Source organism: Tachypleus tridentatus, chromosome 7 (assembly GCF_004210375.1).
Source record: "Tachypleus tridentatus isolate NWPU-2018 chromosome 7, ASM421037v1, whole genome shotgun sequence".
Classification (NCBI taxonomy): domain Eukaryota; kingdom Metazoa; phylum Arthropoda; class Merostomata; order Xiphosura; family Limulidae; genus Tachypleus; species Tachypleus tridentatus.
The window spans coordinates 54,058,205-54,070,780 of record NC_134831.1 but is presented as its reverse complement, the minus strand read 5'-3'; the positions used below and the strand labels follow the sequence as shown (position 1 = coordinate 54,070,780).

Below are 12,576 nucleotides of genomic sequence, written 5' to 3'. Positions count from 1 at the left end.
GCTTGACATATATCTATGTATTAATAAACAATTGAAAAACTGATGGCAGAACTAATGTTCTTTATTAAATAACTTTATAAATTATTTCCACTCGTATATACTCAATACACAAAATAAAGGGTTAGGCGTACCATGCCGGACTCGAAATTCAATTATCCACAATTGGCGTCACCTTGCCGTAAAATCGCATCCCGCATTTTGAGACCGTGAGTGCTTTATAAAAGTGGTAGTAATATTCTATTAGATCAACCCAAAATTTGGCGTTTGGTACTATTGTCTAACTGCCTCCCCTCTAGTACATCAAAAATAGCTGATGACCAGCTCAGATAGCCCTCATGTGTCTTTGTGAGAACATGAAAACAGACACACCACCATAACGAGAACCACCTGGTGAAAACAACGCCGACTACAAACTAGCAGGTTTTTCGTTTTACGTTAAGATTTCAAAAATATCCAGACAAACACAAATAATCTGACGCTATCTTCTGTCAACAGCGTACAAGATTTGTAGAATAATCTCGCTATATATTTCAAGTCGAGACTGGGTATGCGGTAAGTATGAACGTGGGTTGAGTGAACTACGTTATATAAGAATTACATTCTTCTTCGACAGCTGTCACCAATGGAACCGTCTCCAGGGACGACTGTCACCTTAAAATATTCAAGATATGCCCTCTATCTCAATTCCTATTTCTTCCCCAATCAAAGAAATGTTGTTATCTCTATTTTAATAAAATAAAAAGCTCTGGTCTTGATCCCAAAACTCGTGAAATATTTTTAAAAATAAAATCAAGCATTGAAAGTAGCTAGTTAGCCCTTCACCAGATTGACGTAAAACATTTATGTCTTATGTTAATTTCAATGTTGTCACTCATTCAAACCTAATACATCGCTCTACCGCTACAGACTGAACACACACACGAGCCAGCAAAACATTTTGAACTAATTACATCACGAACGAACACCACTTACACACGTTGAGTGACAGTGGAATTTTCTTAGATTTTGTTTTTTCATTTCCTATAAAAAAAGTGAAAATAACAAAAAAAAAGGCCTGACGATGGTCATTAAATTACCTGAAATGAATTTATAACTTTTTTCAACTGAAATACAGAATGTCATTTATTGTCGTGGTCAACTTTTCTCAGAGTTGTTCAAATGGGCAGGTTGAATCTTTTTATTAGTCAGAAGTGTAAACATACAGTTACTTTCATCGAGGTATATAAACATACAAGTCGCTCACTTACGCGTAGAGTTTAATAAAGTCGAAAACCCTTAACTCAATATATTATACATAAAAATTATAGAGGATTTTAAGTAAATAAAAAAATTGCAACAGCTAGAGCATGAATAAAATAATGAACTGTTACGATTTGAATTATATAATCCGTACCTGAATAATGGACGGTTAATAATAAATACATGCAAATCACTCACATTTTGACCAGAAAATAGCTAATTAAAGTATGTTGAGGTTTTCTCATCTCGTTCATTTGTCATTAATAATAGAGATCGTGATGAAATTTATAAAATAGCAACCATAAAAATCTCCGTTTAACAACACCTTTAAAATTATCCAAATATCAAAATTGCCCTTTTCACAGTTCTGGCTGAGCAAAACTAAAGGTTATTATACTTATAAAACCATCTAAACCGCTATATACATGGAGAATCAAAATTTCACAATATCAACAAATTTTCATCTAAATAAATAAATGATATTCACAGACAAGCATACAGAGAAATTAATGAACCTTATCGCTCTAATTCCTACATATCACTCTTCCATCCGAGATCTATATGGATCCTTCTTTTCATACCAAGTGGTTGCTAAGATATATATATATAAGACGGACGATGCGCTACTTTAGGCTCACAATTACATTTAAGGGTAGGTTAGTAAAGACCGTGATGAGTAATAAAATCTAATCGGATAAACATGCCTAATGCTTAGTATTTGTTTGTTTTTGAATTTCGCGCAAAGCTACAAGACGGCTGTCTGCGCTGCTTAGTGTTGCTGGTGCATAAAAATATAGCTAATAAAAGGGAAATCGGCCCGGCGTTGCGAGGTGGGTTAAAGCGTTCGACTCATGATCTGAGGGTCGCGGGTTCGAATCACCGTCGCACCAAACATGCTCGCCCTTTCAGCCGTGAGGGCATTATAATGTTACTGACAATCCCACTATTTGTTGGTAAAAGAGTAGCCCAAGGGTTGGCGGTGGGTGGTGATGACTAGCTGTCTTCCCTCTAGTCTTACACTGTTAAATTAGGGGCAGTTAGCACAGATAGCCCTCGCGTAGCTTTGTGCGAAATTCAAAACAAACAAAAGGGAAATAAACAATAATAACTTGTTTTATTTTTATAAAGACCCTTCGGTGGGCTCAGCAGATAGCCAGAATTGGCTTTACTATAAGAAAACACACTCTTATAAAGACAACTGGGATCGACATATGTGTAATCTAGATAGCTATGGTAATGTAAAGTTTTATCCTACAAATGGTATTAAAAGAAAGTGAAAAGTAGAAAAACTGAGTTGCCTGAAACAACAAACCTACTTTGGGTCATTTTATTTGTTTTTTGAAGTTAAATATAAAGCTACAGAATGGGTCATCCCAGTGGCACAGCAGTGTATTTGCGGACTTACAACGCTATAATCTGGGTTTCGATACCCGTGAAGGGCAGAGCACAGATAGTTGCTTGTGTATCTTTGCGCCTAATTACAAAAACAACAGACTAACATAACTACAACGACTTTTTTGTTTCGATACCTTTTTTCAGGATTAAAACTTTCAGTATTACCAGGTAACAAGGTTAAATGTATATCGATCCATACTTGTCTTAATAAAATAAAAAAATTATTATACTTGTTAATTGATTAATCCAACTATAAATTCATCTTCCCATTCATAAATCTTTCAAACCGTACAGGTATTTACGACCACCAACCAACTAAACACAAGTGTTTAAAAGTTGAGTCAGGAGTAAGTAAAACTTGTTACCTGAGTTATTTAATAGTCAGATACTTTCTCTTTGTACTTGATTAACATCTATCAATGCAAAGTTGAATTTAGGTTTTATTTATCTCAAGGGACCTTGTTTAAAGCATATTTATAATTTCAGTGAATTTGAGTTGTTAATTAGTCCTGGAACCACAGATAGCTGCTTCACTATGTTAGATTTTTGTCCAACTGGATTATCTCTTACCTAAGATGCACAATAGTCTTTTTTCTTTAGACTGGTTAGTTAAAAAAACACCAACAAACAATGATAAGTGTTGAGATAAAATATGATCAAATACTTTTTGAGATTTATTTTAAGTGGATATTGAAATTTTAAAAAATCACTGCATTAATGGAGACTTTTTTGTTTTTTTATCTAAGAAAATAGTATATTTGTTGGATGATTCGCCATCTCACTATATTGTGTTTTACATACGTAAGTTGTTAAATACCTCACAGATTACGAGTAGCCAAATGTTTGAGTATATATGTTAACTTTTGGTTTTGATGCCGCTGATTCGTTATAACATTCCAAACCCAAAGTCCATCGGGATGGGAATGTTTATGTTTCTTATAAACAAGTCATATTGGGCTGTTTGCTGTGTCCACCAAGAGGAACCAGACCCTTGATTTCAGCGTTGTAAATCTGTAGACTTACCCTTGTTCCACCGGAGGATAAATGGGGAGCGGCCTTCAAGCAATCCAATTAAGTGAAATTGTTAATAATGTAAGACATAATTTAGTATAATTTCCGTTGTGTAGTTAAGGCGATCAATACGCAATTTGTGGGTCACTGGGTCGAAACATGTCGCCGAAATTTATTGCTCTATCAGCCGTAAGGATTTATAATGTGACGACAAATCCACTTGGCAAAGAGTAGCCTAATAATTCACGATGGCTGGCGTTGACTAGTTATCTGTTTCCTCTAGTCTATCACTTCATCATAAACCCTCAAGTAACTTTACATAAAATACAATAAACGAATTAAATATCTAAATGATAGGCGTGTTATAATTTTGCTCATGTGTGCCACAAGTGCCACAAGACTGGCTGCCGTTGGCACAGACTAAGAAGTTTACTTGACAGATTTTAAAAAACAAACAAAGCGCAAAGCTACACAAGGGGCTATCCGTGCTGTGCCCACCGCGAGTATCGAAACCTTTATTTTAAGGTTGTACATCCACGAACATGCTGCTGAGCTATTGAAGGGCACAATAGTAGAAGGGTGGGGGAGACAACTTTACTTTGAAGGTCTTGGAGAAAGTATTTCCCTACCGGGACAGGTTGAAGAGAAAATAGCACAACGTGTGGTTCGATGAAAGTGTGCAGACATCTTTAGCTTAATATGTAAACACGGTTTCTTTGGAAGCATGCATCGACCTTGGTAGGATACTGTTTACTCAGCTACAGGATTACTTGTATGGCTACAGTTTAGTTTCCTTTCAGTTTATTATGATTATTATTCTCAAGTTTATTTAGTACACCTACACTACGGTCTTTCTTTAACGCATGAATCAATTTATAACATAGATTTACTAAATCAGTTCACACGACTGTTTCATCAGCTATACGTTTAGGTTTTAAGTTTCATTTTTTATAAGCTTACTTATATCTCTACCGAACACAATCCGTTATTAAGTAAACAGTATTCAAGTATCCTACGAGACTTGTAAACAATAATCTGAAGTTTATTTTATTGAAGGCTTTCCCTGGTGAGGAAAACTAATGAAAGAGGAGTGTTACTATAGTCTTAGTGAAGAAGTGTTTATGTGTAATATACGTCCTGCATGTTGACTAAGCTGATAAAAGTGTATGAATAGTTCATATTGTGAAATTCTTTGAATATTAGCTATATCCACCCCCATAATCCCCAGCCATAGTATTAAGGCTTAATTAGATTGCAAATACGAAGACTTGGATGTTTCAAAACGAAAAGGAATTTTTTTTCGACACACTACTATAATACGAAGCACAATACATCGGTAGCAACTCATATACAGAATCTTGGAATTTGTTGACTGATCTGCATTTTCTATACACAACGCTCAGTAATTAACGTGTCAGACTACTAAAATAAAATAATCCCGCTGTGTACTTTTAGGCCTAAGGTGTACGTCAATAAAGTGACTGTTAAACGAGTAGACTAAAGTTAGCGATGACTACTATTGATTAACTACCTTTTCCTCTCGTCTATCAGTTCAAATTTAGGGACGGCTAGCGAAGATAATCGTTGAATAGTTTTGCATTAACATCGAAAAACAAATCACATGCTGCGAAAAATTATTTATGCTTCAAGTAAATCTTGTAAACTAAAAGTAGATTTGGAAAATGTGTAACATTTTTCTGACCGAAAACAACAACAACAAAACTATCTGACATCATTCTTTATCTCTTTATATTTTCTACTATAAATTCAGTTTGAAGATACTAGTCGAAACGTATTTTGTAGCTGATTATATTAATTTCTATGCTTAGATGTCTTCTTAAAGCATAACATGGTTTTAAGCATTAGTATGTAGCTTTAAGTTATATTTCATGCCTTTATTTCTGGTATTTTATATAACCTGAGTGAGCTAACAAAAAACAGGTGGATTATTTCAAAAAATCGATCGGATTGGGAGATAGGCAAATAAACAGTAAACGTTGATAAATTTTGTGTGTGTGTGTGTTTCTTATGGGAAAGCCACATCAGGCTATCTGTTAAAACCCACCGAGGGGCGTTGGTAAATTAAACAGTAGTTATATTGTTCAATACAGAGAGTCTACTTGGATAAAAAAACTCTATCGATCATTTTACAATGAATTATTTTTATTTAAAACACCCAAAGTGCGATATTCATTGACAGCGCGACATAAAAACCGGTGAAAAAAATATTTGAAACTGTTTTCTCCTCCCTTAACAAATCACTAGTCGCATTCAATTATATGTATTCCTCTTTCGATGTATATGAAGGTAATGTAGTTAAGCTTTTTCGTTTTCTAAGGCCCAACGGCGTAGATGGGTAGGCGCGAACAACTACCCCAATTAAAAAAAAATAGCCCTTAAAAGTCCACAATTAACTAAGCTCTAGTAATCACTTGATTTTTATGTAAATCACTTAATTATTTCAATAAAAGATGAGGTTTTGATTTTGAATTTCGCGCAAAGTTACTCGAGGGCTATCTGCACTAGCCGTCCCTAATTTAGCAGTGTAAGACTAGAGAGAAGGCAGTTAGTCATCACCACTCACCGCCAACTCCTGGGCTACTCTTTTACTAACGAATAGTGGGATTGATTGTCACTTTATTAACGCTCCCACAGCTGAAACGACTAGCATGTTTTGTGTGACAGGTATTCGAACCCGCCACTCTCAGTTTACGAGTCGAGCGCCTTAACCACCTGGCCATGCCGGGTCGAAAGAAGAGGCTCATATATTTATGGAAAACACCCCACTCTTTAATATTGTCTACGCCCCTGAGGCTAGCCATCGCCATAAAATTATCACTAAGGAAGAGCCTAGTTAGTGATTGGTCCAGCAAGTATTCAATTATAGTGACCGATTCGTAACTCAGAGCAAACTGATACTTATCTATTGGAACTTAGTTGGGAGGTTTCGAAATATTAAGTTCTATTTTTGTAAAAAGCTTAACTTAGCTATTTTCTATGATAATAATAAGAAAGGAGCGCTAAGGAGTCTGACTAATATGATGCAATAAAGAGTGTAATACCAGAGTGGGGTGAAGCTGTGACTAGGGCTGCGACGATTACGGGCTTTTGTAACCGGTTAATCTTTGACTCGTAACCGAACCGTAACCGGTTAATCGTGTAATCGTCACAGCCCTAGGAATTTGCGCGTGACGGCCGCACCGAACGTTAACAAAAACTCTAAAGGCTTTCAACAACAACGAAAATTCAACCACACAAAAAGGCAAGCAGTTCGTAAAATCGCGATAGGCAAACATACCAATGTCAAGGTCAAATAATGGAATATTTACACGCAAATGTCGATAATCGTATTGTTTTCCCTCGTTTATTTTTCTCTGAAAAAATCTTAGATTAACCGGTTAGGAAATCCGTAACCGGTTAAGAGCAGTAACCGAACCGTAACCGGTTAATCGTATAATCGTCACAGCCGTTGCTGTGATGGAACAAAATCGCAGCGTGAAGAGGGGCTTCACGTACCAGGAACTACTCAGAAATTAATTAATTGATTCGTTTTTGAAACAGTATTATACGACATACGGTGTAAAAGCACGTTGATATTCTACGTAAAAGTGTCAAGTATCTTCACAATGCAATTTCTGGGATTAATACACAGAGAATGATTTCTAGCATAGACAGCAAAGGAAATATACGCATACAAGTAACACAATTATTGATTTGACGATATAAAAGAAAAACAAATAAACTAGCTCTGTCATCGTTAAGCTGTGCTAAGGTGGACCTCTGGTTGATATGTTGTACAATAAATTAACTTATGATAAAAATGACGAAAGAATTTTCATTCTGTCTTTTTCCCTCATCAAAACATGGTTACTACTGTTAGGCAAGCATTATCTTTGTTAAGTTAAACATAATCTTTATTCAACCAACTGGTTGACTTTTTAATACATTGTAGAATGCAATTCTAGAGAAAGGCAGAAATCAAAATATCTAGAATCATCTACAAATATCCTACTTTTAAGTCCGGAAAAATGTCCTAATGCGATATTCAAATATCTTTAGATTACCTACATCAATGATCATTCCGATAAAACACATTCAAGAACACCCCCAGCTCATACTAACTTGTACAAGTTCTGTACCGTCCCTTAAGATGAGTCCAATTCCATACGCTTCAGAGGGCATGAAATAGAAACAGATCCAACAACTAGAAGCCCTATAGAATAATCGTTGTAGTATATATACACTACAACTAGTATGCGACCACCAGCGTAAACCTAGTAACAAGTATGCCATAATTAGACGCAGAACACCTTCACGGAAGTTAGAAGCAATCTTTGACCATACATACAAATAGAGTCCTACATTAGCTATGAAAGGATAAAATATTATTATACATTGTAATTAACATGCCTTTAAGTAAAGAAAAGCGACAAAGGCAAAGTACTTGCATTCATTTCTGTGTGATTATTGTTTGTAAGTAAGTACAAAGCCCCACGAAGGGCTATCTGTTCTCTGCCTACCGCGGGTATCGAAACCCGATTTTTAGCGTTTTAATTCCGTAGACAAACCACTGTGCCACTGTGCCACTCGGCTCGTGTCTAATACTGCTAAATCTTTGGAAGAAGATTTTCACTTTCATTTTTATACTTTAATATTTTTTTATATATTGACATTTCTGTCAAACATTGCTAAAATACTCTAATGCATGCTTATTGATTTTGCCTTAAGGCATAAGCAACCAGGCACAAGATTTTAAAATATACTTTAATTAAAAAAGAAGAAGAAGAAGAGGATTTACGCCCTGCTAACTGAAATACCACATCCAATTTTTAATAGAGATAGTTTAGTTTTCCATCCGTTTCAGGAATTTTCATCAGTTTTAATGAATGATGCTGAACAATGTTGTTAAAGGTGTTTAAGAAACAAATTCACACAGTTTCAAACTATTTTTTTTTACCATTAGATCTATATTCAGCCACTTAATACTCTTAATCAAGTTCTCCAGTCTTTTTCATTAACTTCAAATGTAATTGGAAACACTAAACACGAGAGTAAAAAGGACGGGAAAACTGAGAATTCACTCCAGTACGCCCTAAGTTGGAGTGAGTTTAATAAAAGATACCGATGTTTTGGTTGGAAATAATCTTTATTTCAGTATCGTTTGTTTTGAAGTTAACCACAATAAAACTACACAATGGGCTATTTGTGCTCTGCTACCACGAGTATCGAAACTTGGTTTCTAGCGTTGTAAGTTCCCAGATATACCGCTGCATCATTGGTTGTTTTTTTTTTCAGTAAGTTCTTTCAGTAGGAACAAACAGTGTGTTTACAGTTTACTGATGTAGTTTTTAATATAATCTTTGCATGTCACATATTTTATATGTAAAAACATACACATATTCATGTTTAAGAAATTAATTTTTTAAAAACAACTTTTTGTATTTCTGAATACTAAGATAAAAGATTATGTTTAGTTTTACAGAAACAAAAAAAAACAAAACCAAATTTTGAACTGAAGTTTTAGAATATTGAAGAATCCTATAATTTGCTGAATTTCTTTCCCGTTTTCAACAACATTTTATTTTCTCTAGAAGAACCAGAGCAAAAGTAATTTCAAATGTTGTTTACATGAATCAGGGCTAAGCGAACAACAGGGCCCATACTAGTTTAAAACAATTTTTATTAAGAGTTTATACATATGCACAACAGGCTTGTTCCACAGCCATATACAACAGAACTTGAAGAGGCAGTTCAACGTTTTTTCGTAGATATATAAATTTTTCAAGTCACATTCATCTTTAAAATTTACTGTAGTTCATACCATCAAATATGTTATTAGAATAGAAGGTTAAAACCAACAAAACAGAAATCCAGACTGTTGTTGAATTTCGCACAAGTTAGTCGAGAGCTATATGTTCTAGCCTAGGCTTCCTTTAGTTTGAAGTGACAGACTAAAGGAAATACGCCTACAAACATAACTTGTACTAATAAAATCGGATAGGGCATTTTGATAGCACTTCATATAACCCATTGACTGTCTTACTACCCGCTACCAATTTGTGGGCTATTCTAATCAGATAGTGGGATTTGAGTGTCATTTTTACAACTTAACAGAGCGCTAACCATGGAGTCACTGATCCACAGTGTAGCTCGCTAACCACTGGAGTGCTTTCGACCCCGTAGACTTAAAGAAAGAAAAAACAGTACTTGCTGTAATACAAGTAATTTACAGTGTATTCCTGAACTGTAGTGGTTATTGTTTTACTTGTTTTCCTAAAGTTAAGCACAGAGTTATCTGTGCTCTCTCTACCACAGGTATTGAAACCCAGTTTCTACCGTTGTAAGTCAGTAGACATACAACTTAGCCATTGGAGGCGTGGTAGTAATTACTATCTTAACGGATTACGTAAATCTAATATAAAGTTTAAAATGCTGTCTCTAGAAACTTTTGGTTTGTTTTGAATTTAGCACAAAGCTACACAATAGGCTGTCTGTGCTTTGCCCACCTCTGGTATCGGAACCAGGTTTTTAGCGGTGTGAGTTTGGAGACATGCCGCTATGCCACTGGGAGCCTTTGGAAACTGTTTGTTTGTTTTTTTAATTTCGCGCAAAGTTACACGAAGGATATCTGCGCTAGCCGTCCCTAATTTAGCAGTGTAAGACTAAAGAGAAGGCAGCTAGTCATCACCACCCACCGCCAACTCTCGAGTTACTCTTTTACCAGCGAATAGTGGGATTGACCGTCACATTATAACGTCCCCACGGCTGTAAGGGCGAGCATGTTTCGTGTGACGGGGATTCGAACCCGCGACCCTTGGATTACGAGTCGAGCGCTTTAACCACCTGGCCATGCCGGGCCCTTTGGAAACTAAAAGGATAAACAACCACAATCACACAGAAATCTCATGTCATGGAGAACACGTGGCAACGGTGTAAATGCCACTACAGCCCATTAGTTCGGTGTTTTATTTGTATTACACTGTTGGCAAGAAAGATCAACAATGTTAACAAATAATCTTCTGTGGCAAAACAGAAAAACACGCTTTAAAGATTACGCAGCAATTTTACTTCTATCTCTTTCTTGTTTCTAAATTCAAAAACATCTGTTGAAATTGTAATCTCTTCTGCTTCACACTTGCAGATTAAGCCACAAAGCAGTTTATCGTTTTTACCCTTTGTGCCACTGCTGCAATCCTAACAAAATAAATCAATTTTTTTGATTTTTTCTAAGTTAATTAACATCCTTTTTGCAACTGTTGGACTTCTGTTCATTTCAAAGTCGGAACATGATTCTCTTTTCTCATGTACTGTTTGTTCGAGAGACACCTATAATTATGTGTGGGCAAAAGAAATACACGCGCACATTCCATGGTGTTACACGTGGTACAAAAGTTTATGTTTTTCACCTTTAGTGGCATAGCAGATGCACTACAAAATAAGGTTGATACAATCAAAAATAATATTGTTTATAATGCATCGCATAAACAATACTCACTAACAAATTGCACAAAAATATTAAATCTTTCAACCATTAAGCAACTCAAGTGTTTTACGATTTTCCCAATAACATATTTTATCAATATCCTTTAGAAAAACTCTTCAACGAGATTTATCGTATGTTTAATTATTGTTAGATAAATTTACTTAAAGTAACGCTTTTAAAAAATATTTTTTCTGGACTTTTACAACATAATCATGAACGGGACAGTTATTCTTAAATGGAAAAAAATTGCTTGTCTAGTAGTGGCGTCGAAACATTAAAAAATGGTACGATAATAAAACTTAATAGCTAGCCAACGAAGCTTTATTCTGTGTGTAGGCAGACTTCCCACTTCACACGATAAAATGTTCCTTTCAATAAATTCCTCTACATACCGGAAAATAAATTAATTTAATAATGTTTTACGACATCCTGTTCTTTCCTCAAGTTTTAATAAGATTAATAGCGAATAATTTTATCGTAACTACTTTATACATTGGTTTAAAAAAGCAAATTACACCTAAGCTATCTTACTTGATAGGCGTCTTTGATATTCACAGTTTCTTTGGTCCTTGCCACATGGCCAGCTATTCCAACTCCAAAGGGAATGGGGGGAATTTTAGCGTCTTCTACTGCTGCTGAAAGTGCATCTTCCAAAACGGAATTTGCTGTTACGTCAAACAGTTTTGCCACAAGGTAGCGCTGTCCCCTACTCCCTTTAGCAAGGAAGAGACTACTTCTGTCACTATCAGTCAAGATAGAAACGTTGACGAGTATCTTATGGCAAAGTGTTTCAATGTCCAATTCGTTGGCGATATCTCTTATGAGTTCCATTAACAACTCGTTTTCATCTAAAGTCCTCAACTGGTGTTTTAAAATCACCTTATTTTTCATATCTTGACTCACCTTTCTCTTTCGCGGTCCTGCTAGCATGTCTCGAAACAGTTCTGAAGTAACAGAGTTCCGGCCTACGCGTGCCATCTGAGTATTAGTCAGTATGAGTTCTTCATCCTGACCAATAGATTCTTGTGTTTTCATCAACTCTTGCACCAAATCACCTGGTGCAAAATTGATAAACCATTCCCTAACAAAGTTTGGGTGGGTAGCCAGATAACTGGACACCATTTTCTCTTTGTCATCTTCCGACATATCTTCCTTGTTTTCTTCTGGGGAATCATAGAGCTTTTTTTCTTCCACCATTCTAAAATTGAGAAACATTATTGTATCTAATTTATAGTGCGTAACTCACAAGTGATTAATTAATGCAAATGATATCATCATGTGACATACCCTATATACTGGTTTTAAAAGTATACCACTACCATTTGAATCAATACTTTTATCTATATATTTGTATATATGCCTCGTTCTATAGTCAAATTTACAAAGAATTACTTACTACAACCATTTTTATTTGCTAGAAAAGTGATGAACTTCACGATTATTCACTT

At 35.4% G+C, this 12,576-nt stretch overlaps 1 protein-coding gene across 2 annotated transcripts in view; it reads right to left on the bottom strand.

Annotated features, from left to right (window-relative positions):
- Positions 1 to 12,576, bottom strand: part of LOC143255678 (cGMP-specific 3',5'-cyclic phosphodiesterase-like) — a 103,110-nt gene that overhangs the window by 68,773 nt on the left and 21,761 nt on the right. For both annotated transcript variants that reach the window (XM_076511726.1, XM_076511727.1), the window contains exon 2: positions 11,660 to 12,326. In XM_076511726.1, the coding sequence (XP_076367841.1) occupies positions 11,660 to 12,325 (666 nt within the window). In that variant the 5' untranslated portion in view covers position 12,326. The remainder of the gene's footprint in view (positions 1 to 11,659; positions 12,327 to 12,576) is intronic.